The sequence below is a fragment of the Ischnura elegans genome, chromosome 3 (assembly GCF_921293095.1).
Source record: "Ischnura elegans chromosome 3, ioIscEleg1.1, whole genome shotgun sequence".
Lineage (NCBI taxonomy): Eukaryota > Metazoa > Arthropoda > Insecta > Odonata > Coenagrionidae > Ischnura > Ischnura elegans.
Genome location: NC_060248.1, coordinates 133,935,859 through 133,957,722, shown reverse-complemented (window position 1 = coordinate 133,957,722; position 21,864 = coordinate 133,935,859). Strand labels below are relative to the sequence as shown.

General features: G+C 41.8%; 1 protein-coding gene across 7 annotated transcripts in view; it reads right to left on the bottom strand.

Moving 5' to 3' along the window:
• The window catches only part of LOC124156605 (dystonin), a 614,708-nt gene that overhangs the window by 80,427 nt on the left and 512,417 nt on the right, over positions 1-21,864 (bottom strand). For all 7 annotated transcript variants that reach the window (XM_046531247.1, XM_046531246.1, XM_046531244.1 and 4 more), the window contains 14 exons: positions 15,980-16,126; positions 14,869-15,092; positions 13,996-14,200; positions 12,468-12,833; positions 11,884-12,107; positions 10,543-10,743; positions 9,571-9,898; positions 8,415-8,621; positions 7,605-7,767; positions 6,635-6,772; positions 4,941-5,185; positions 2,077-2,246; positions 1,181-1,328; positions 348-668 (listed from right to left, as the gene is read on the bottom strand). In XM_046531247.1, coding sequence (XP_046387203.1) covers positions 348-668; positions 1,181-1,328; positions 2,077-2,246; positions 4,941-5,185; positions 6,635-6,772; positions 7,605-7,767; positions 8,415-8,621; positions 9,571-9,898; positions 10,543-10,743; positions 11,884-12,107; positions 12,468-12,833; positions 13,996-14,200; positions 14,869-15,092; positions 15,980-16,126 — 3,087 coding nt within the window. The remainder of the gene's footprint in view (positions 1-347; positions 669-1,180; positions 1,329-2,076; positions 2,247-4,940; positions 5,186-6,634; positions 6,773-7,604; positions 7,768-8,414; positions 8,622-9,570; positions 9,899-10,542; positions 10,744-11,883; positions 12,108-12,467; positions 12,834-13,995; positions 14,201-14,868; positions 15,093-15,979; positions 16,127-21,864) is intronic.

Sequence of the window (21,864 nt, the reverse complement as noted above, 5' to 3'; positions counted from 1 at the left end):
AACTCGTTGAACATTTGTGCTTATCCTGAAATCTAGTCAACGCGCTCATTTTTTATCCTGGCATTCATGAAATATGGATCAAGTCAATCGATGCTGTGCCAAATATATATAGAGGGAACGGCATCACATACAAATTGAGTAAAAAACAAATTTTTCAATCAACCAATTCTGACGACTTTCATGAAAATCGGGCCTGCATGAATTGTGTGAAGGGCAAATTGGCAGATTGCTAGTTTTTAAGAATGTACATTTAAATTTGAATCTGGTCCAATAAGGACAAAACTCCTTGTAAAAAATATTAGATCTCTGTTACCATTGATGCAAGAGCATGTTCCATTGAGACTTACTTCCACTTTCCTCAGAGTCTCCTCAGGCTCCCTGTCCGTGGGAAGGTCATCCAATGCATCCGAGATCGTCTGCAGCGAGTCTCGCAAGCGTGCCAGCCCAGCGTCAAACTCCCTACTCGTGTCGGCAGCAGCGCCAAGTGACTCAGCCCGCTCCTCAAGACGTCCGAGGAGGTCCGACCACTTGTCTTGAATGCCCTTCATCTTGCCACTGATGCGTCGTCCGTCGTTGCCACTCTCATCGACACGGCTCAAGAGGGACTCACCAACCTCAACAAGGTGCTTCAACTGCGGCTGCTGCGTGCGGAACTCTTCTCTCAACACCTGCCAAGGATCAGTGCCCACATTAGTCACTTCATAAAATTCAAGTGCCAATGCGTATCTATAAGGTTAAAAAAATTATGAATTTATGGTTCGTATAGTTCTCGCTTTATGCCAACAAATGCGATTTTCTGCTTGTCTTATGCGAATCATGGTTTCTCCTAGCTTCATCTAGATAATTGTACATATAAATAAATCAAGCAATTGCAAATAATTATATTCCTAGTATTAACAATATTACTTCCCTAATAGAAATCTTCTTGCATAGAAATAGGTACAGGATTTGTAATCAAGCCAATAAATCTCCACATATAACAATGGATAATACAAAAAATAACTTCATTTCCACTTCAAGCTTCAGAATTTCAATTAAAAATTTGTTTAGTGAATAGTATCGATACCATGTCTGCATTCTTATAGAGTAAATCACATTCACCAATATAAAATACACGACTAAAGCATACACCAATTTTTGGTTATACATGTGACAATTTACATTCTACTGCATCTGATACCTGTACTTGTTGAACTTGGTTTTGGACCATTCGAGAATCAGAGGAAATGGGACCCAGGACGGTCATCATCCTCTCTTTAGCCGCAAGCCAATTGGACAGCCCGTCGTGCGTGTCATGGAATTCCTTCATGTCTTCCATGAATTTGATCCTGAAATGAAGAAAGTCCACTGAAAACAACTATTCAGCCTCGAGAAGATTCTTCGACGTGAAAGGGAGCAAAACTTAGTGCCAATATTGATCTTGGAGGCAAAGAAAAAAGAAAATACATTTCCCAAACTGATAATTTAGAATTAGGCATCTTCTATTTCAATAATTATGAGTACAAAAATGAAAAACCTGACCTTAATGTGCTTGTGAAAATTATTTTTGGCTTAAAGAAATGTAGAGTGAGTACATTCAATTTCACAGTCGTTCATGGCAAAAGTTTTGTTCTCATCATTGCTGAGATAAAGTATACTCTCCCTCTGTCAACCCAATTAGTCCCAGGCTCATCCCTCAAGTCCGCAACAATGACCTCCCTCTCCAAAATATGTCACAAGTGCTCAAATAGTCTCACTTGAAAGTAAATATTTACAGATTTCCCACAAATAAGGCATAAAATATAATAGAAAATTACAGAAAAATTCAATTAAATACTTGCTCTATCGATCAACACCCACTTTGAAATTGACCCAAAGATTAGAAGGGCAGATGATCAGTTACTTAATGTCTTGCATCAGGATTTCGAGGACTGGATTGCATTCTAAGGATCTTCTACCAACACTGAGTCTCAGGAGCTCTGGCCTTTAATGCATCTTTCCCACACACTATGGTAGACAATATAATCAAGCCATCAAAGTTGAAGGGTTAAACCAATGCTCACAACCCAATTCCTCATCTTTAAATTAGGACCTCACCTCTCTTTACACCGATCATGCAGACTCTTCCATCGGGTGGCCACTTCAGTCAGCTCATCTTGTAATGTGTCAGCTCCACTGACGCCAGGTTTTCTCTTAAGCAGGTCAGTCACTTGCCCTTTGGTGCTGTCAAGCAGTGACTGCTTTTCATACATGTCCTCAACCACATTCTAAATTCAAATTAGAACAATATTCAGTCAGAATTCACTAGTATGGAAAATATTGACAAGGGTACAGCAGCAGGCATGGAAAAGGGTAATTTCTTTGGCACATCCAGAAGCAATAGGCTCAAAAACATATACAGTGGAACCTCGATCTGTCGTTTTTCAGGGGGATGGATGAAAGAAACGATGAATGCGGGAAAACGATCGATGCGGAAAAGTTTGTCCGGGTTGCCTATGTTCCAGGATCCGCTGGATTTTTGCGAATTATGATATTCATTAATGGATTCAAACGAGATTTCAGCTGATTACAGGAATATTATTACTTAATCGAAACACTTAGGTCATATTGTTGATTCGACTTATCTCTCTTTCTAATATCCTAAAGGAACAAGCCGCCTTGCTAAAAAAATGTTTGCACTCCACTCGGAATTTTCACTGCTATTATGCATTTCAGTCTGACGTAAAAATTCTTATCCATCAAATGCCACTTCAAGTACATGTACTTACGAGAGAAAGGTGCGTGTTATGCCTCAAACAACTGATTTCGCTGTCGCAGTGATTGGTTATGAGATGGATCAAGAAGGCCAAAAATAGTTTATTATTTGAAATGTTCCTTTCTAGCAATTAAATTTTTAATATGATTGAGGCAATGTAGCGTTAATCGTTTGTGGCACGCCCACCTGATTCTCGGCTTCATCCCACTTCTTGTTTTCACCAGGGATCTCGCTCTACCCCCACCCCTGCCGTCATGTGCTACCGGATATACCGAGGCGTTCCGCAATATTCACGTATTTCTAGCCCGGATTCTTTTCTTCATCATCAATTATTTTCAGTCCATCTTTTAAAGTTCTCACTTGTGTCTTCGGAAGGGCCATGGCCCGAAGACGAATAAGAATAAAACTAATGAAAATGAAACCGGACTCCATTGAACCCACACGGAAAACACTCGCTAGTTTTAAGTCAATCCACCCCGGAAAGTATGGAACCACTCGTACGAGGTGAAGTCCGGCACTAATGCTATTGCGTACGGTGTAAGCAGAGCTTACTGCAGAGGGTGAAGCATGACCATATGAATTCGCAATGAAATTTTTTATCCTATAGAGAAGGCAACTTACCCACTCATTTCTAACAATAAGTAGCGTAGCTCTAGATGAGCAGATGAATTCAGATTGCTAGTAGGGAGAAACAAAATATCCTGAGATGTCGCTTCGTTAGCACCTCAGACAAGTGAGACTTGTAGAATAACTCGTACATTGTAACCAGACGCCCTTCGTTTTCGAAAAAAATCCACATCAACTGCCGTGAAGCTCACTATCAGCTGCGAGGATATCGATATTCGCCAGAAATCACCATCGTATTATTCCAACTATTTCCTTGCTTAAAATGGTTAGATAACGTTAGAAATACGTCATGTTTGGTATCATTCTTTTTTGAATTACGTGCACATCACTAATATCTCAATCTAATAAAAGTATAATACCAATTGCCGAAATTCATTTTTACAACCCTTTTTGGCTAATCGGTGATTCATGCAGCAGTTGACCTCCAGAGGTGGGGATCTTTGAAGCGAGTCAGCTAAGAAAAAGTCAGCGGTCAAGAAAGGGGGAGGCGTGAAAAAGGTTTCTTTTGTTCTCGAGTAACTTGATATTTTCTTTCGAAGCTAAGGTCTTCGTAATACAATCCCTGCTCGAGCTGGGACCTTTTTTTATTTCGGCGAAGAAGAAAGCTTCAACCGGGGGGAGGCGAGTGCTGAATGGAGGGGAATACCGGATCTTGGGAAATGCGCTAATGTAGCTATCCCACGGCACTCTGCTTCTCCCTATCGCATTTCAATCTCCTGGGGAAGATTCAAACTATGTGTCTGTTGTTATTAGCCATAAATAACACTTTGTAAACACTTTGTCTCATTTTTATCAAACGATGAATGCGGGAAAATTATTCAACGGGACCGCGATCTTCAAACGATCAATGCGGGAAAACGATACTTCGGGGAACGATAGATGCGGGAAAAAATTACATTGTCTTTATGGAACTTAATTTGGGACCAGGAGCGGCGAACGATGAATGCAGGAACGATAAATCGGGGTTCCACTGTATATAAATTGAAAAAAAGAAATTTTACAGCAATACAGGATGTACTAATCAGAAAGACAATACAAGTGAGAAAATTTCTTATGCCTCCAATTAATTATTTGCAGATAACTCCGTGAAATTATCACTGTGGCTTCCCCCAGTATACTTTAAATAATCTTTCCTCATCCACTACAAAGCCTCATCTCTTGAAAAAAATCCCAAAAATTTGCGTTATTTACCAAATGATATAATAACATAAGAAGCTTCAACATTTTGAAGTCAGCCCTTCAGATTAGGAAAAAGAGAGGCTTATAATAATTTTCGCTAAAGTTCAGTATCTCTCAAAGCAAAAGTTTAATATCATAACAACAGTATATTAAAAGTTTCACACACACTTTTAAAGCAGGTAAATTAACGCTTAAAAATTGAGGCAAGATATTGCATGAACAATGTGCTTAGCGAATAATCCCTGCTACCGCTAGAAGTTTTTGTCTTCTCCACATTAACAAACATTCAGACATTGCAAAGGCCCAATTAGGAAAATCCTGGTCCTCTGTCTGGGTGCATACAGCATGTTTAGAGAAGCAAATAAAATTGAACAATGTCATCACAGCAGAAGTGCCGTACCTTAATTTGCCGTGCTAACTTGTCAGCATCCTCTTTGGTGACTGGGACCGAGCTCTCCTCCTTGCCACTGGGCAACTGCCTTTGCACACGATCCAGGAAGTTCCCTAATTGGCGGAGATTTTCCAAGAGCTTCCGTACCTCCTCCCGCAGTGAATCTATCTCAGATTGCCTATCCAAAAGGCGAACTCCAAGCAGGCTGTACCGATTGTTCATCTCCGTTAGCTGCTGCTGCACTGGAGTAAGATCTGGGAAAACAAAAATATACATACATATAAAGAAATAGCATGAATAGAACAAAAAATTCAAAGGAATCATTCAGAAAAAAACAAAAATAAAATATTTATGTATCTAAGGCCAGTTTAGTCCTCTAGTTTTCGTACTACCAATTCTTGAGCGAGCTGAAATAGGAGCCGAGAATTGGTACCAAAGTAATTCATGCGAAACCCAGTTTGAAAACTTCTTTGAGCATACTTTGCTTTACCTACCCTAAATAGACAGATGCTATGCCATCAGTGAGTCACTCAATCACTTGTGAGAAAACTTCAAGTACAACTGTAAGTATTTGTAATTATATTATGTATAACGAAAGTCAATCAACTCCTGCAGCAACCAGGCACATGAGTTGCAGTAGGTACCTGGTAGAAAAGATAACTTAGCTTACTGATTGAACACAATCAGAGCAATAGATAATTTACTTTGGAAAATGAGTTTAGCTTGCTTATTTCCTCAATTGAAAAATATCACATGGATTAGAATCTCCAATTTGAATATATGTACTTAAGTTTACACGTATACCTCAACCCATGATACATTGCTCTTATAAATTATGGCTGGAAAATGTAATTATATGAATTTCACTTATTGAGGCCTGTTGTGACAATTTTTTTCTTTCATCTAAGACAACGGGTGACAATTTCATAGTAGCAATAATGTTAAACAATTAAGAGCTAAAGCTTCCATTTTATCTTGAGGCAGATATGGGAGAAAGAATATAACTGAGTCATTAGCATCGGTAACCTCTTGAAGAAAAGGAGTTATTATTACTATCACTATTCAAGGCCCGAAAACATTTACAAAGTAGGGACCCATGCGACCATCCCTTGCAAATCCAACACCTTTTGTGCTGACAAAAATTCCCTGTCGTACCATTCACACTCAGTCTGTTAAGCCTTTGCTCAGCAATATTTTATTCAAGATCCTAAAAATCTTAATGAGTGTCTCTTAGCGGTTGCTCCAAATATTTGAGGACCCTCATTACAGAATACGATGTTGATAAACTCAACAATAAATTAAAATATCAAAAAAGTTGGTTCGGCACAGGAATTTTAAGTAAGTACATATTACGTTTATTTATAAATTAGAATAATGTATACTCTAAATATGAAATTATTATTGATTCACTTGTAAATAATGTGATGACAAAAGGATTTTAATCATAGGTGTAATAGAGAAAACAGAAATGGAAGAAAAAAAGCAGCTTGAGATTAATTTTGGGAAAGGCAATTTAGGAAAGGCAGTCACTTTATACTTCCAGTTTATTGATTGGTCGAGAGTGTACAAAAGTTTCAACAGTGATTTGAAATATGACCCTCCAAGGTACGGATAGATGACAATCATCAATTGGATATGAATGACAATAGCTGGAGGATAAATGACTATGGCCTACTGATACATAATAACGGTGGCAATATTACCTTCAAGGTGGAATCCATCTTGGGAGGAGCGTCGGCTGCTGAATCCACTTGACCCACTGGGAGACATGGGACTCTGAACAGCTGACAGGCCAACTTTCGTTGGAGATGGGCTTCGAGCATCTTGGGATGGCCGACGCACTGCATGACGAAATAATGAAGCATGACAAAGCATCCTCATAGCTACACAATCCATTTCATAAGGCTTCTTAAAGCAAAGAGTTTACTTTCCATAAGTAAGCAGTGGAGTTTCTTTGAAAGAAATGATCCATTATTTTTATATCATCAATTGATTAAAAAACACTCTAAATAATGTAAGTACTTCATCAAAAGCTGGGATATTATACTGAAAAGTTTGCCATTTCAAAGCTGCATTAGACATCAGATGGCAGACACATAAATATCATCTTAAATATGATTTCTGGGGCTCATCCAATTGCCCGGGAGACAGGAACTTATTTAGAGGGGGCAACTGAAGGCTAGGTAGGGCATTTGTGCCACGAGGGATGGGTGGAAAGAAACCAGTCAGCAGAAGCTGTTCTGATTGAAAAGCATCAAGAGGAACACAGCTTAATCAATGTCCCATCTGACGGATAGAGAGAGAGCTGCACTGGAAGTGGCCACAGCAAAGGACTCAATGCCACTGCTTGGATATGAACCCAAGGTCAAATAGGAGGGAAGCCAACACTTTAAGTCACCTCCTCAATTTGATTCTCCCCTAATATCTCAAAAAAAAACAGTACGGCTCGACCTGATATTACAACACTAACAAGAAGGTCACTACATAGCATACTAGGTGGGGCAAGATGCCCTGATACTAAGAAATTGCTTGATCCAGAACACAATGGTTAAAGCATGAATGGTCGGTCACCCATCCAATCTTAAGTCTGGGCCTAGCATTGCTTTAACTTCTGGAACCCATTATGCCAATGCTTGTCCCTACTAGCCAATTTACATAAACACAGGTACTCACTCGGACTGGCTGTCACTGAGGGCCGTTTGGCAGGGCTGTAAGATGACCGCCTGCGAGCTGGTGAATCAGGTCGTTCACCCCTGAGGAGGGCATCGTATGCATTGCCGAGATCATTGACACGGTCCATTGTGTTGGCATACTCACGGTGCTCCTTTATCATGGGCTGTGAACCAAAGCACCACACAAATGAGAAAATCCTCAGAATATCTAAAGCATGGATGAGCCAGTTTGGTTCTCCATTTCTCTGCTCAACCGGGTTCTTCAGCCGAGAAAACATTGCATACTTTTCCCAAATACAATTTACATTACGTACTTTAACCAGAGCGATGTTAGGAAACAATCACTTGTGAGATAGCATGATGCATTATTCAAGGCAGTTTTCATTACACCATTATGAAAATCATTAATAGCTTTTGAATATGAGCAATCACAATTAAACGATTGATCAATAATGATAACTAATAACCAATGCTAGGATTCGAACCAGAGTTGAAACTGATAAAGAAGTAAAAAAGTTGACTCATCATTCATCAAAAGCATTCACACAAAATTGGCTCCATAAAGACTGCTAAGGGTTCACTAAAATCTAAAGAATAAGTAAGTGGCACTCACGGCACAAGGCCAGGGAGTCGCTGAGAAGCAGAGACCCACTTTGCATGTGTCAGTGACAACATCTCATCTGTTAAAGGGCATCAATTTGTCACAACACATAGCTCAAGAAGTGGGTGACGGATTGAAAAATGGAAAAATCACGTCTTTTCATTTTTCAAACTCTTAGAGCGCAGTGAGCACTAAATTTAATTAACCCACCTTGAGCTGCTCGGCTTGCCTCTTGATGACGTCCACGTCAATGGCCACAGGTTCGAGGTGCGCAAACGCCCTCTCCGCTGCATTCAGCCAGTCCATCACTTGCTCACGCAGCCGCTCATACGCAGACATCTGCTCGGCACGCACTTTGCCCAGGCGCTGCCGTTCCTCCAGCATGGCTGCCAGCTCCCTCCAAAGCGCCTCCAGCGCCTGCGGAAAACAAAATATCAATCGTCCAAAGGCCTTTCCTACCTAACTGAAGAGCTGCTGAGAGTACCAAGGAAATTTCATGAACACCTCATTTATGAGAATCACGGAATAATAAATTTCCTTGAAAATGATATTCATATTGAAGACTTTTATTAATTAAGATCTATCCTATCATTAAATACAGAGAGAGGCATGTTAAGAAAAATGTAGGTGCAGATTACCTTTCATACTCTGCATGTAAATAAGGAAATGAAGATTTAAGTTCTTGGTGCGGTAGAAGCTAAATTAGAGGTGGATGATACACCATGCCTAAGCATGAAAAGTCCAGCTCAAATAAATACTTGCTAATAAGAAGTCTTGTTCAGATTATCCCCATTTAGTCTGACTCTTGAAAAGGCATGGGCTGCGGTCTACAATCCTAAGATTACACAATGGTTGAAGCCAGAATAATTTTGGGGTAGTCACACTCTAAGAGTTCCCTGAAAACGGTTGCTCCCAAAAATTTTGAAAGTATACAACCTCGGATTATTGCATATTTATGCCAAATGAAATCTTACCAGAGCTTACAATCTCCAAAAATTAGCTTAAAATGAATTAATACCACAAGCTTAACAAAAAATTAATTTTAAATAAGCTAGATTCAATATTAAAGTAACATTTCAAGATGGATAACCGAAGAGAAGATGATAAAAACCAGAATTAATGACTGTGTTACAAACTAGACCGAAGGTTATATCCTGTCAATTACAACTCAATTTCCAATCATTGATGGCAAGATCTTCGGACAAATAATGATCACAAGGCTGGTACAAGACAATAAAATGAAATTAAAGTAACATTTTCTGACATATTACAGGAAGGCGGTAAAAATCTGATCTGACTAACATGTTGCAAACTGTTCAATAGTTGTACTAACAACACAGAGATTTTGGAGTGGAACAGGGCTTACCTTAATGCGGTCACGGACAGGGCCTCCGTCAGTCACGTCCTTCTTCGATAGGAGAGATCGGCCAGAGCGTAGCGTGTTCTCAAACTCTGCATTCTGCCCCTCCTTTGCTGCAGCAATCTGAGCAATCCGCATGTTGGTTGCATCTCCATTCATGCTACCATCAACCACGTCAATGGCACTGTTCCTCGACGACTCCACGAGAGAGTCCCCTGCCTCAGAGGCCCACTTCTCTAGCCTCGTGGCAGACACGGAGAAGTTGTCCAACAGAGACCGCACTTCATCCAAGAACTCACCTCGCTTGGCTACCTTCTCCACCAACTTGTCATACCTGGAAATTTAACAAACACAATGGTAGACCATGAATTTTGAACGTATGTATATAATTTTGGCAGAATCATGCACATGAGATCCCCAGTAAACATGCAGTATCGTTCATGCTTCGAAGTCACTGATAAAATTGAATCAAGTCTCACACTGGAAAATCAAAGAGAAAAGATACTTAAATTTGAACACTCAGTCAGATATTAAGTAAGTAACTGTTAAATATGAGTGCACTGATTTGGCAGAGACAAGCAAAGAGTTTTTTCTACCTGAATGAGGCATGATCTGAGTCTTTGGAGGTCAACATACCAAAATTTGGAAAATTCATCCACCAAAATGATGGATAATCGTTTTCAGCTATTATTATTTAGGTAAACTACTATCCCAAAATTTGTATTAATATTTGCATTCCATAAATATGATTCAGGGAGACATGCAACATGATATCTTTGAAAGAAGTTACCCTTAATCTGAGCAAAATGTAACTCCTATGATGCCAGATATTCAGGGTGCTCAAATGAACATTTCCCTTCTCCATCAGTGGCCATTCACTCAAACTGAATCTTTGTCCCAGCCATGATCACTCACGACATGTTTTAATTCATGCATACACATACATAACCGTTGAATATGCTGAGCGAGTTGCCATACCTTGAGGTAACATCTTTGAGCTTGGATTCTATCTTCTTGGCAAGTCGTGGGTTGCTGGCTGTGGCCATGAGTTCTTGAGCCGAGTGGGAGACGCTTTCCACGCCTGCCCGGTGGGCATCCACGTCCGCTTGCAACACTCGGTGCTCCCTCACCTGATCCTCAAGTCTTTCCTTGCTCAGGCTGACGGGCCTCATCAGACTCCTGATACAAAAAGCATCAAAGTTATTTAGCCACATTCTATATTCTCCACACTCAAAAACCTAAATTTCTTATAGTGAGTGAACTTTTACATCCCATTAAAATCAATTTGATGTCAATTTACAAACAATCTATACTAACAGCTGCAAAGCAGGAAAGTAATGGGCCAAATTAATTCTAATACTATTCACAGTTTTAACTCAAATAAAAATGAATATAAACTATTCCATTAATGCAAATTAATTTCCCAACAGATTAAATTTTGAGACATACAGACTGAATCTGGTTTTGAATGAAAGATAGCAATATACCATTCAATAACCATCCTAATGATTCATTCATACTTTTCCATATCCATCACGGCACGATTGCACCTATGCAAACATACCAAAAGAATTCACCAAAATACGCTGGCATCTGTGGCACATTGGGATTCAGCCGTAGCTGTTTATTCAAAAGTCATTCCATTTGAGTCCCGGACAGTTGAGTTTACCCTTTTACTGCAGCAGGCCAATATATCAGATTTTGCTGCTCCGGCGAAAAGTGCGGCAGGTCGATATATCGGCTCATATGCAGAGCATCATTTAATTTGCTATAACTTATTGCATTGATATATTTTATTTCAGTAAACGTAAATATATTTTGTCAATATAAACAATTTTAACCTTAATAATTTAAAAAAAACCGCACATGGATATGTAATAAAATAGATTTGTATTGTTCTTTTTTTCCTAGTTGCTACATTTTATGGAAATACCCTCCAGTATTTCTCGCCAGTGCCCCAGGAAGAAGGATATTTGGCATTAAAGAGGGTTAAGGATTTAATTATCTCACCAACCTGAGCACTGTATGCTATTCCTAGAGTATTCTCCCACAGCTAACAGCCACCTAACCCTTCTGCCTCCCCTTCCAATGCTAATGCCACATATGGACAGAAAAGAAGAGCTGAGGACACAATCCCCAATGCTGCTGTGCATTTGAATAAGTTTTTAAGTGGAACCTGCACAGGATCTTCCATGGAATAGTTCCACCTCATCCCAACTCAAATGTACTGTTTTAGCCCATAAAGGGATGGATATGATTCAATGTGTTTGATGCAAGAGGGGAGGAGAATAAAGAGGCCAAATTGTGCCCTGCACTCACTTCAGTTGATTCTCAGCATTTCCTAGCCAAGTTGAGAGCCCGTCAAGAGCATCCTGCACCCCTTGGCTTTGCACCAGTGCTGAATCCAGTTGTCCACACCGCTCACCAAGAGCTTCCGTTAACTGCGTGTACTTGCCCTGAAGTTCGTCCACTGGCTCTTCCAGGGCACGTCGCTCTTCGGCTGACAACTGCCCCTCAAGCGATTCAACAAGGGCAACTGTTGCCTGCAATTGAGGAAGTTTTATAACCACTGCTGGAGGAACTTCATACTGACAAAATCATTTCATGAGTCCCTGGCTCTCTTCAAATGAATTTACACAACAATATGAAATAGGTTTCACTGATGAGTGTGTACAATAAAAGTTACCATGAAGGAGGGCCTCTCCTTCAAAAAATTTACAGCATGGGACTAACATATATATAGCAGAGTATTCTATGAGCTCCATGCTGTACTTGAATACTTAATTAATAGCGAACTCTAATTTTAGACAGGTTTCAACACAGATTGGAAATTCGCGTTGAATAGGAATTGGACAAATAATGAATTCATGCCTCACAACTCAAATTGCAAGCATCACACAAACCTTCTTGGCCGCATCAATGAGCCTCTCCTGAGATACGAATTCCGACCACATGGCCTTGGTCCTGTCGAGTTGCTCCGAGATGGCACCCGGCTCTGCACCAATGGGCTCTGCGAGGAGGCGCCTCGCCTTGCCCTCCGCCTCACGCAGCCACGCCCTCGCCCTCTCCAGCGCCTCCCTCTGGTCCCGCTGGCGCCCCCCAACGCCAGACGTCTTCTCCGAAAGGCGGTTGGTGCGAGCGAGCAGGTCTTGGTAGGTGGCACTGGCCGTCGACACCTCTCGCTTCACGACCGAGTCCACAAGAGGCTCGACATGAGGGAGGCGCTGAGGCAGGCCTGTCCTGAACTCATTGAGAGTCGTGAGGTATTCCTGTGGGCAGAGGTGAAAGGATGCATTCACTCTAAACAGGCGGGCAATGAGAAACCAGAACAACGCTCATTCACGTAAACGTTGGAAGAAGGAATTCCCTTTTAATACAGATGATGGTGAAAATATGACCAGAACAACGCTCATTCACTTAAACGTTGGAAGAAGGAATTCTCTTTTAATGCAGATGATGGTGAAAAAATGAGAGAATTAGGGATTAGTATTGAATATAAGGTTCATTTTTTATCCATGAATTTTCCTGCCCAACCTTTTCTACGATGCAGTTTGGTTCCTCGGTTCTCAGTCCTTAAGGGTAAGAACAAAGCCGATGCCAAAAATAATCAGTATGGAAATAAATTGCAGGAAAACCTGTTTAAATCCTGTTCATTTGTTGAAAGTAAAGTTTCGACAAAAAATCATGACATGACATACAGTTGAAGACCTTTAATGCAGAAATCTAAACTATTGACGTTTGTATGCTGAAGGCTTTCTTCGTGACCTTGTTTTTTCTATCAACCCAGAGAAAAAAAGACCATGTGAGGTTTTAAAACATCTCCTTCTCACACAAGTTGTCCTCAAAAGTCATCAGAAAAAGAGAATCTAATTTCTTGCACTCAAATTAAGTTGCTGGTTACTGTATACAATGGCAAAGATAGCATACATTGTCTTATTCTGTCTTAAACTACCTCTCTGGGGGAAAGATGGATGTGGGGGAAAGTTACTTTCTGCTTATGTGGAATGAAATATTTTTGTCCCTTTGAAAGTTCATTTCAGCAATAGCTCTTGATTTGAGGACCATCATCATAATCGCTTCTCACCTGATTTGGTTCTGATAGCATTCCAATTTTTACAGTGACAGGAAAAGGAAACTAACTCAAAGATGCAGTTATTATTATCCCGGATATGCATTCCAATTGGACAAAAAAATCCATTTACCATTAAAAATTAAGCAATTTGAATCAGAAGTAAGAACAGGAACTGAAGACCAAAGGCAAGAGCAGAATCGGAGCCAAATAAAGTGCAGCCGACCCAACCCGAGTTTTATGTTAATTAATTAAATTCTAGAAAAGAGATTTTAAATGTTACAAAAAAAACCTGTTCATATGACTGTCATGGCAAAATATTCTGGCTGAATGCAAGAAAACCAGAGTGAATATTTCCTGACCTTTGACTCATCCACGAACTTCTGTGCAGCCATAGTGATGAAGCGCAGGTCTGCTTGGTGGGCGATGACATCACTCACAAAGTCCTTGGTGGTGTCCACTCCGAGGGTGCCCTGGCGACTGAGACTCTTGGTCAGCGACCTCTCCTTCTCCTCCAGAGTGCGACACGCTTTCTCCAGCCATGTGTTGAACGTGGAAAGCTCGTTTCTAAAAAGACTCATTATGTTACAAAAAAATGACACAAGCCTTGAAAGCTATATTTTGGAATCTCAGACACCATATTGTACTTAACATTGGAAATAAGTATACAAAAATACTGCAGCCAAGCATTCCAAAATAACACATGCTTATGCAGCAAAGTCTGAGACCAGTTTTTTGTACAAGCTATCACTTCCACACACAGCAATAAATAGTTATGTTACGACATGTATTACTTTTTATAGAAAAATATTATATCAAGAGACTTAGAGGCCCCACAGATCCAAAAAAAACTGTTAAATCAAAATCTGTGGCAAGTAGACCTGTGTCCTTTTGGACATTTCGTTTCAAGATTTGTTTATTTTAGAATGTGTTAACTCCTACCATACTAATTAAAGGAAACATAAAGTATAAAATGTTGAAAAGTTTAATGAAAATAAGTTAAGACTTAAGAAAGAAGAATAAGTAAAGAAAAAATTTCAACTTCCACAAAGATGTAACAAAATTGGCTTTTTCTCAATATTATCAGGCAACTAAACTACAATGAGTGTCTGAGATCCAAGAAAACATGATATGTGGATTTGTTTATTTCAGATTTTGTGTTTGTGATATTCACAAACACAAAATCTGAAACATGCTACAGTGAATTGTTATGGCACCAGAAAAAGCTTGATCACCTGAACTTGTTTAACTCCTCCCGAGCAGACTCAAGCTTGCGCAAGAGTCGGTCTGAGCGATCGGAGGCATGCTCGACACGATTCTTGAGTGACCTGGCACCCTTCTCGAGGAGACGCACTTCGTCTGCAGACAGAACATCGGCGCCAGATGCCACCACCTGAGCCACCTGGTCCAAGCAAGAGGCGACTGGGCGCTGGTGCTCAGCAAGCTCCTCGCGCACTTCCTGCACAACATTAAGCACATCAAATCAGCACAGTCGCTCAGATGAGGAGGGCAAACTGCCACTTGGAAACTTGAGCCAGATTGCAATTAGTCCTACTCTATAAGCTCAGAACATCCCATGCAAGGCCTCAAGTGTGTCTTTGGCGCATATGAGAACACTGACAAGATAGGCGATAGTGAAGGGAGGATGAAATATATCAACAAAGAGCTTCAATTTAAGTATAGTACATGACAATGTTTTCATTACTCATGTCTCAAATCAGAAAGACTAAAGACAGCTTTCCTCACCAAAATTGACTGAGGTTTCACAGATGTAGGTACTAATCATGTAGATCTTAAAATATATGTACTCCCTCATTGGTTTTCACAGAAGCTTTAGGTAACTTTTCATCAAAACAAGAATGGTATCACTATGTGCAGCACAGAATAAAAAAATGCTAACCCAAAATTTCAATCTCGATAACTTTCAGGAACCAATCACAATCTGAACTATGTTCAGCTTTCACAATTTTGTTGCTACTCTTTCATGAGCTTTCATCAGCAACTTCATTGCCTATGTCCATGCCTTCCACATACTTTTGTTTATTTATTTACCTTTCTCACAAATTGCACTCCGGTGACGTCATGCACAAAATGGTCACACATATTTGGTCATGAGAGGACAACTCACCTAATATTAGTGGTACCATGCCCAAAGGCAAGAAATGTGTTATCCCTCCAGAAAACAAGGGAAATTTACATCCACTCAGAACAATTCAAAGTAGGTCATATTACAGCCTTCTTGATTATAATACAGAAATACACCGTAAATACCAAATGAAAAATGATCAAGGTTCTACAGTGTCTGCAAGGAATACAATAGCAACACAGTAAAAGAAGTCTACATACCTTCAAAGCTGTAATTTGACCCTTAAGTTGGTCAATATTTTCCTTCACAGTGCCTTGTGAAGCAATCGTTTCCTCCACTTCACTAATCCAAGATAGAAGCTTGGCAATTGTATCATCACAGTGCTTATATTTTTCCTCAATAGCTTGCTGATTGGAAGAAAAGAAAAACACTCTCATTAAATGCACCATACTATCCACTAAAGTCAACTAACTTTTTTAGTATTAGGCAGTCAAGAAATTAGCCATACTTTTGAATCTATGTTTGACATCTTATTCACACAGAAAAGCTAAAATTATTTAATGCTTCATCTCAATCTAAGTAGCAACATTTGATGAAATGATGACCAAAGCAAAGCAGAACAAAATGGACTGGATACTTAAAGAGTGACATCTGTGCTAAGAACAAAGAACATGATGCACATACAAAAAATATGCAGGTAAGACTCAATTTCAAAAGAAATCCAATGTAACACACACAATCATCTGTAATAGCACACACTACCAGAGGCAAATAAGGAGAGTAAGGACGTGTCTATGATGTTTAACGCTGTAGTTTCATTCATAAAAAGCGGAGTTAAAACGTTAAAGTTCTTAGAACACCACATTCCCCTTCTTGAATGACCTTACAAGTAGGTGAGTTCGGTTTTAGTCTTTATCCTCTCAACCATTACACTAATCATTCAATCATCATCGGTTATTGACATTGCACGGCAGTTAGTTTTGTTATGCTCATTTTAAAGCCTTTTTTCTAGCACAAGCCATATCATAACACAACTGACACATAAACCAGGACAGGCCTCTCAGCCTACCCAAACAATCCACACCGCTTTCCTTGCATTAGTGGCTAGCATGTCATGTGAGGAGTAAGCCTTAAGACCTTAGCGCTTAGCGAGGTGATGGGGAGGTGGTCACATGAGGTATAGAGGCGTGGATAAGGCACATACGCAAGTTTTCTTTCATCACATACCAAAACTTGAAGTACTTGATGAATATGACCTGTGAAGAGGAAAGTATCACAACTGCAAAGAGAGGCACACAAGCAAACACAACAAAGTCTTCAAAAAAATATTTTCTTGCACTCACACACACACACACACACACACACACACAAAATGCACAACAAATGCTTTGACTCAAGGGGTGACTTGCTAAAAAGTCAAGTCTCGTGCTTGAAAACAACAATGTCGCTCAGAAACTGTTTACTGTAAGTAATTTAATGCTTGTGCTTCCACAACATGCTCAAAATTTTTTTAAGTAAAGGAATCATTTATATTTATTATTTTCATAGCCCAAAAATTATTAGGAGAATAAATTTTGTGCACCACATGACTAAGTTTCTGATTCAACTTATTCAAGGAGAGGTGGGATCTTGGATAATAACTTTCCAAAGCCACTACACAGGCAGTCCCAGACAACATGAGCCCTCAATAAAGCCACAACCTAGAATGCACACAGGCAACTCGACAAAATGCAGCCAGCAAACCCTCTTCATTCGGTGCCTAGAGGTTATTAAAGTAATGTTGAATATATGTATATATTCACTGAAAGACTCCAGCAGGGAAGTGAAATCAAGTCATAAAAGCTTCTACAGTAAAATCCCAACTCAAATCACACCAAAACTCAATAAATGAATGCAGGGCAGCAGCAAAGAAGGTTCAACTCAGGTCAAGGAGAACCATCCCTTTGAAGGCATGTCTACCAAACTGACGCTCACACCCATACCTTTTCTGAGCCTTTAGAAAGTCACAAGAGATAAGGACTTAAAACGACAGCCTGATGGAATGTATGAGTCATACCGGAATTACATGTGAATCTGAAAGAGTTGACCCCTCCTGTCCGTCGCATTTTTACTCCGAGCAATGAAAAGATTATTACAAGAGCAAAAAATAGAAAGTAATTAGACCTGGGATAGGTAGTTACCTCTCCCTTGGAATCAACTCATTAAAATAAAGGAGAGAATGTACTCCATTAATTATTCAACCAAAAGATATGATGTGGGCACATAATAGCAGCAAATACTGGTTACTTAGAAAGTTAGATTATAACAAATAAGCTATTTGAACTTGATCTGATAATAGCTCAACTTTATCAAAAAGGTACATGTTGGGAGACATGATTCACTCAGTAATATTTTAAGAATTCTTCAATGAACACGAACAGTTTCAATACTAAATGTTTCATTTTATAGAGTGCACACTCATCTCTCTGTTAGTAACAAAACCCTATAAAATTGATTGTTTAGTTCTGTAACAGGTTGCGTTCATGATAAAATTACTGGACTGTTACCAGGTGAATGATGTACACCAACAGCAAAACACTGTGTTCACAATGAAACTGACAGCACAACAACAAAAAATTGAGACGAAAAAATGTGAACAATTCATGGCAACCGACTTGTAAGAGACGCGAAAGCGAAACAGAGAGAGGTGGGAGTGGGAGTAGACATTGTAGACAAGACAGCCTTCAAGAGGAGATCGTTCCCAAACCCGCAAAAGACCACCAAGCGCACAAGGGTGCAGGGAGGGTAGGCCAACACACGCTTTGCACTAATCGAGAGCACCCTCCTTACCCTCGCCTCAGCGGGCAACAGATAGCCTCGTTCCAGGGCCGTGGGCAGACCTATCCGCTTTCCTGCCACCGTGTCCTGCATTTCCCCACGCCTTCCATCCACAGCGCCCGATTCCATTGCCTTCAACAGAGCCGACACACAGCCCGTGCTTGGATCCTTCACCACTGTTGACGATGGCTCAATCAAACCAGAGTCAATGGCCTCCAACAACGTCAAACGGCGAGGAGGTTGCTGACCGGCAGTCGGGAGGGGTAGGAAGGGATCAGCGAATCGACCAGTGGGAGCATGGCAGAGACTCAATTGGAGGGCTTCAATGAGTGACAGGCCACGGCCGGGCGTTGCAATCAAGCCAACTTCCAATGCTCCAGAGAGGCCCGATGCCAACCTACGTGACGCAGTGTCCAGCACGCTGCCCGTTTCGGGATCGATGAGGCCTCGCCTGAACGCATCAGGGAGGCGCACCAGACGGTGCTTCTCCGTGTCTTTAATCAGGGCCGAGTCTGGATCAATCAAGCTGGCATCTATCGCTTCCTTGAGGGTCATCACTTCCTTGGTTTTTGGGTCAGTGAAACGTGCCGTCTGGGTACACAGGTGTCCCAGCTCCACGGCCTTGTCGAATGACAGGGGTTCCCTCAGGAAGATGGCAGTGCCTCCCTCAAAAGTCACCTTCTGCGAATTTCCAGGCGTCGCTGCACAACGTCGTCTGAGGTCCACACTTCCCTCCAAAATGGCGGCTTTCAGCGATTTGAATCTGCCAGTAGATGCCTCCCTCACCACCGCTTCTTCTGGGTCTATTAATCCTGCACGGATAGCTTCATCCACTGTATACTCTCTTGCCGACCTAGGATCGCGGAACGTTCCTCTCTCAAAGTCAATTGAGCCACGCCTGACTGCCTGCCCAAAGGTCAAGGGTCGGCCAACAGTGACAAGTAGACCTCGTCGCAACACGGCAGCATCCAGTGGTACCCATCGCCCCGGAGAGCGTGGATCAGCAACCGTGCCACGAGTGGCATCCACTTGTCCGTCCTGAATGGCTGAGCCAAGACTCTTGAGGCGGCCGGTGGCTGGGTCCCTTAGGGCACACGTCGTGCCATCAATGAGCCCAATTGCCAATGCTGTGGCGACATCAAGGTCACCCTCTTGGTCGGGATCAGTGAAGCGAGATGTTCCAGCATTCCAAAGGCCTCCCCTCACAGCCTCCTCCAGGGAGACAGGCCGTCGAGCTGTGACCACTAGGCCTCGCTGTCTTGCTTCTTCCAAACTGATTGAGCCCTTCCCTGGAACATCGTAGGTGCCTTTGTGCACATCCACAAGGCCTGAAGCAATGGCATCCGGAAGTTTCATGAAGCGACCAGTGGTAGCATGGCGTATGATAGAAAGGTTAGGATCGACGAATCCCTCTTTAATGCAGTCATTGAGTGTTAGATGGCGTCCGTCAGATGGATTCATAAAGCGCCCACTAGCAGCAACATATAATCCCATAGCTAGTACTTCCCATAATCCAAAAGAACCTTCAATGTCAACAATGTAACCCTTGCTCAAGGCATCTGTCAAAGGGAGGGGGTCCAATGCAGTTCCAACTGTGGGATCCAAAAACATTCCAGCACGTGCATCGATGATGTTCGAGCGACAGCACTCCGCAAGAGAAAGCAGGCGACCAGAATTGGATCTGTCCCAGTAGAGGGGTAGGCGAGAATCGATCACACCCCTGCGAATAGCTTCCAACAAAGAAACTGGATACCCAGTGTTAGGATCTGTGAGGGTTCCCGTGGCTCGATCATACCAGCCACTCTTCAGGGCGTGCTGTAACGAAACAGGAGCTCTTCCGTCCTCAACAAGTCCTGTGTCCATTGCTTCCGTGAGCGTGATTTGTCTCGGGGGTGCAACGGTGAAGTCCTGCACCCTACCAGTCTCTCCATCCACCAAACCACAGCGAAGAGCTTCCGTCAATGACATCTTTTTCTTCATTCCTCCCCTGCTGTCTTTAATGTGAACCGAATCTCCGTCAATCAAATTTTCATCAAACGCTTGGGCAAGAGTGATCTTGCAACCCGTGGCTGGGTCCAAGAAGAGTCCAGTGCGCTCATCACATACTCCTTTTGCTATGGCATCACTCAAAGGCATCGGCCTGCGGACCTCGATGAGCAGACCCCTGTCCAGAGCCTCCTTGAAGTCCACTCCGGCAACACCTTTCCCTCCCTCTCGCAGCATACCAGCTCTCGCATCAACTACACGCTGTTCCACAGCCCTTGCAAAGGATAACAGACGACCATCCGAGGGATCCTTCACCAGAGTGGAAGATGGTGAAATGAAGCCAGCCCTGATGGCATGGTCGGTGGGAAGGCGATCAGATCGTCCAAGAGGAATTGAGCCACCAGGCCGGGCACCAGGAGGGCAAATGAATGTGCCCGATGCCGGATCGTACAGACCAGAGTACACCGCTTCGGGGAGCGAAACACGACTCTTGGCCATGAGAACCAGTCCTCGTTCTTGAGCTTCCGAAAGTTTCATTTCAAATCCAGAGGTAGGGTCAATGGCCATTCCTGATTTGGGATCAACAACACCAGCGAGTACAGCATCTCCAAGGGATATCACCTCACCCGACTTGGGATCTCTGAAAGAAGCAGCATTGTTGCTCAACACACCAGCCTTGATGGCATCTTCAATAGTGACCTTCTCTTCATCATCCTTCTCAGTAGGGTATTCCGATCCTCCTTTGCGTGGTACCACAATCATTCCTGAGCGCATGTCATAGCACCCGTGAGCTAAGACTTCTGGTAAAGCAAGCGGCTTCCGAGTGGTCATTAGGAGTCCTTCTTCCAGGGCAACATCAAGAGAAGTTCCAGGCACTGGAGACGATAAACAGCCTCGCCTCATATCCAGAAGACCTGTGCGTGCGGCTTCCATTACTTCAACAATGCGATCCTGCCGCAAGTCCAATACTTTAGCTTCCTGCATATCTATCACACCCGTGGTCACGGCATCTTCAAGGGTAAGCTGCTCACCAGTGGAAGGGTCTAAAATTAAACCGGACTCAGGGGAATAATACCCTGAGGCCACTGCATCGACCAATGGAACCAATGCCTTACCAGTTTTAATGAGACCACTTTTTATTGCATCCCCAATTGGTATCTTGCTTCCATCTTCAAGTAATACTACACCATTATTGCCATCCACTAAACCAGATGCTAAAGCTAATCTTAAAGTAATTTGATTTAATGCTGAATCCAACACATACGACAAGTCGGGATCGATAATACGCCTCTTTATGGCCTCACTTATGCTGACAGATTGTCCTGTAAGATTGTCCCTGACT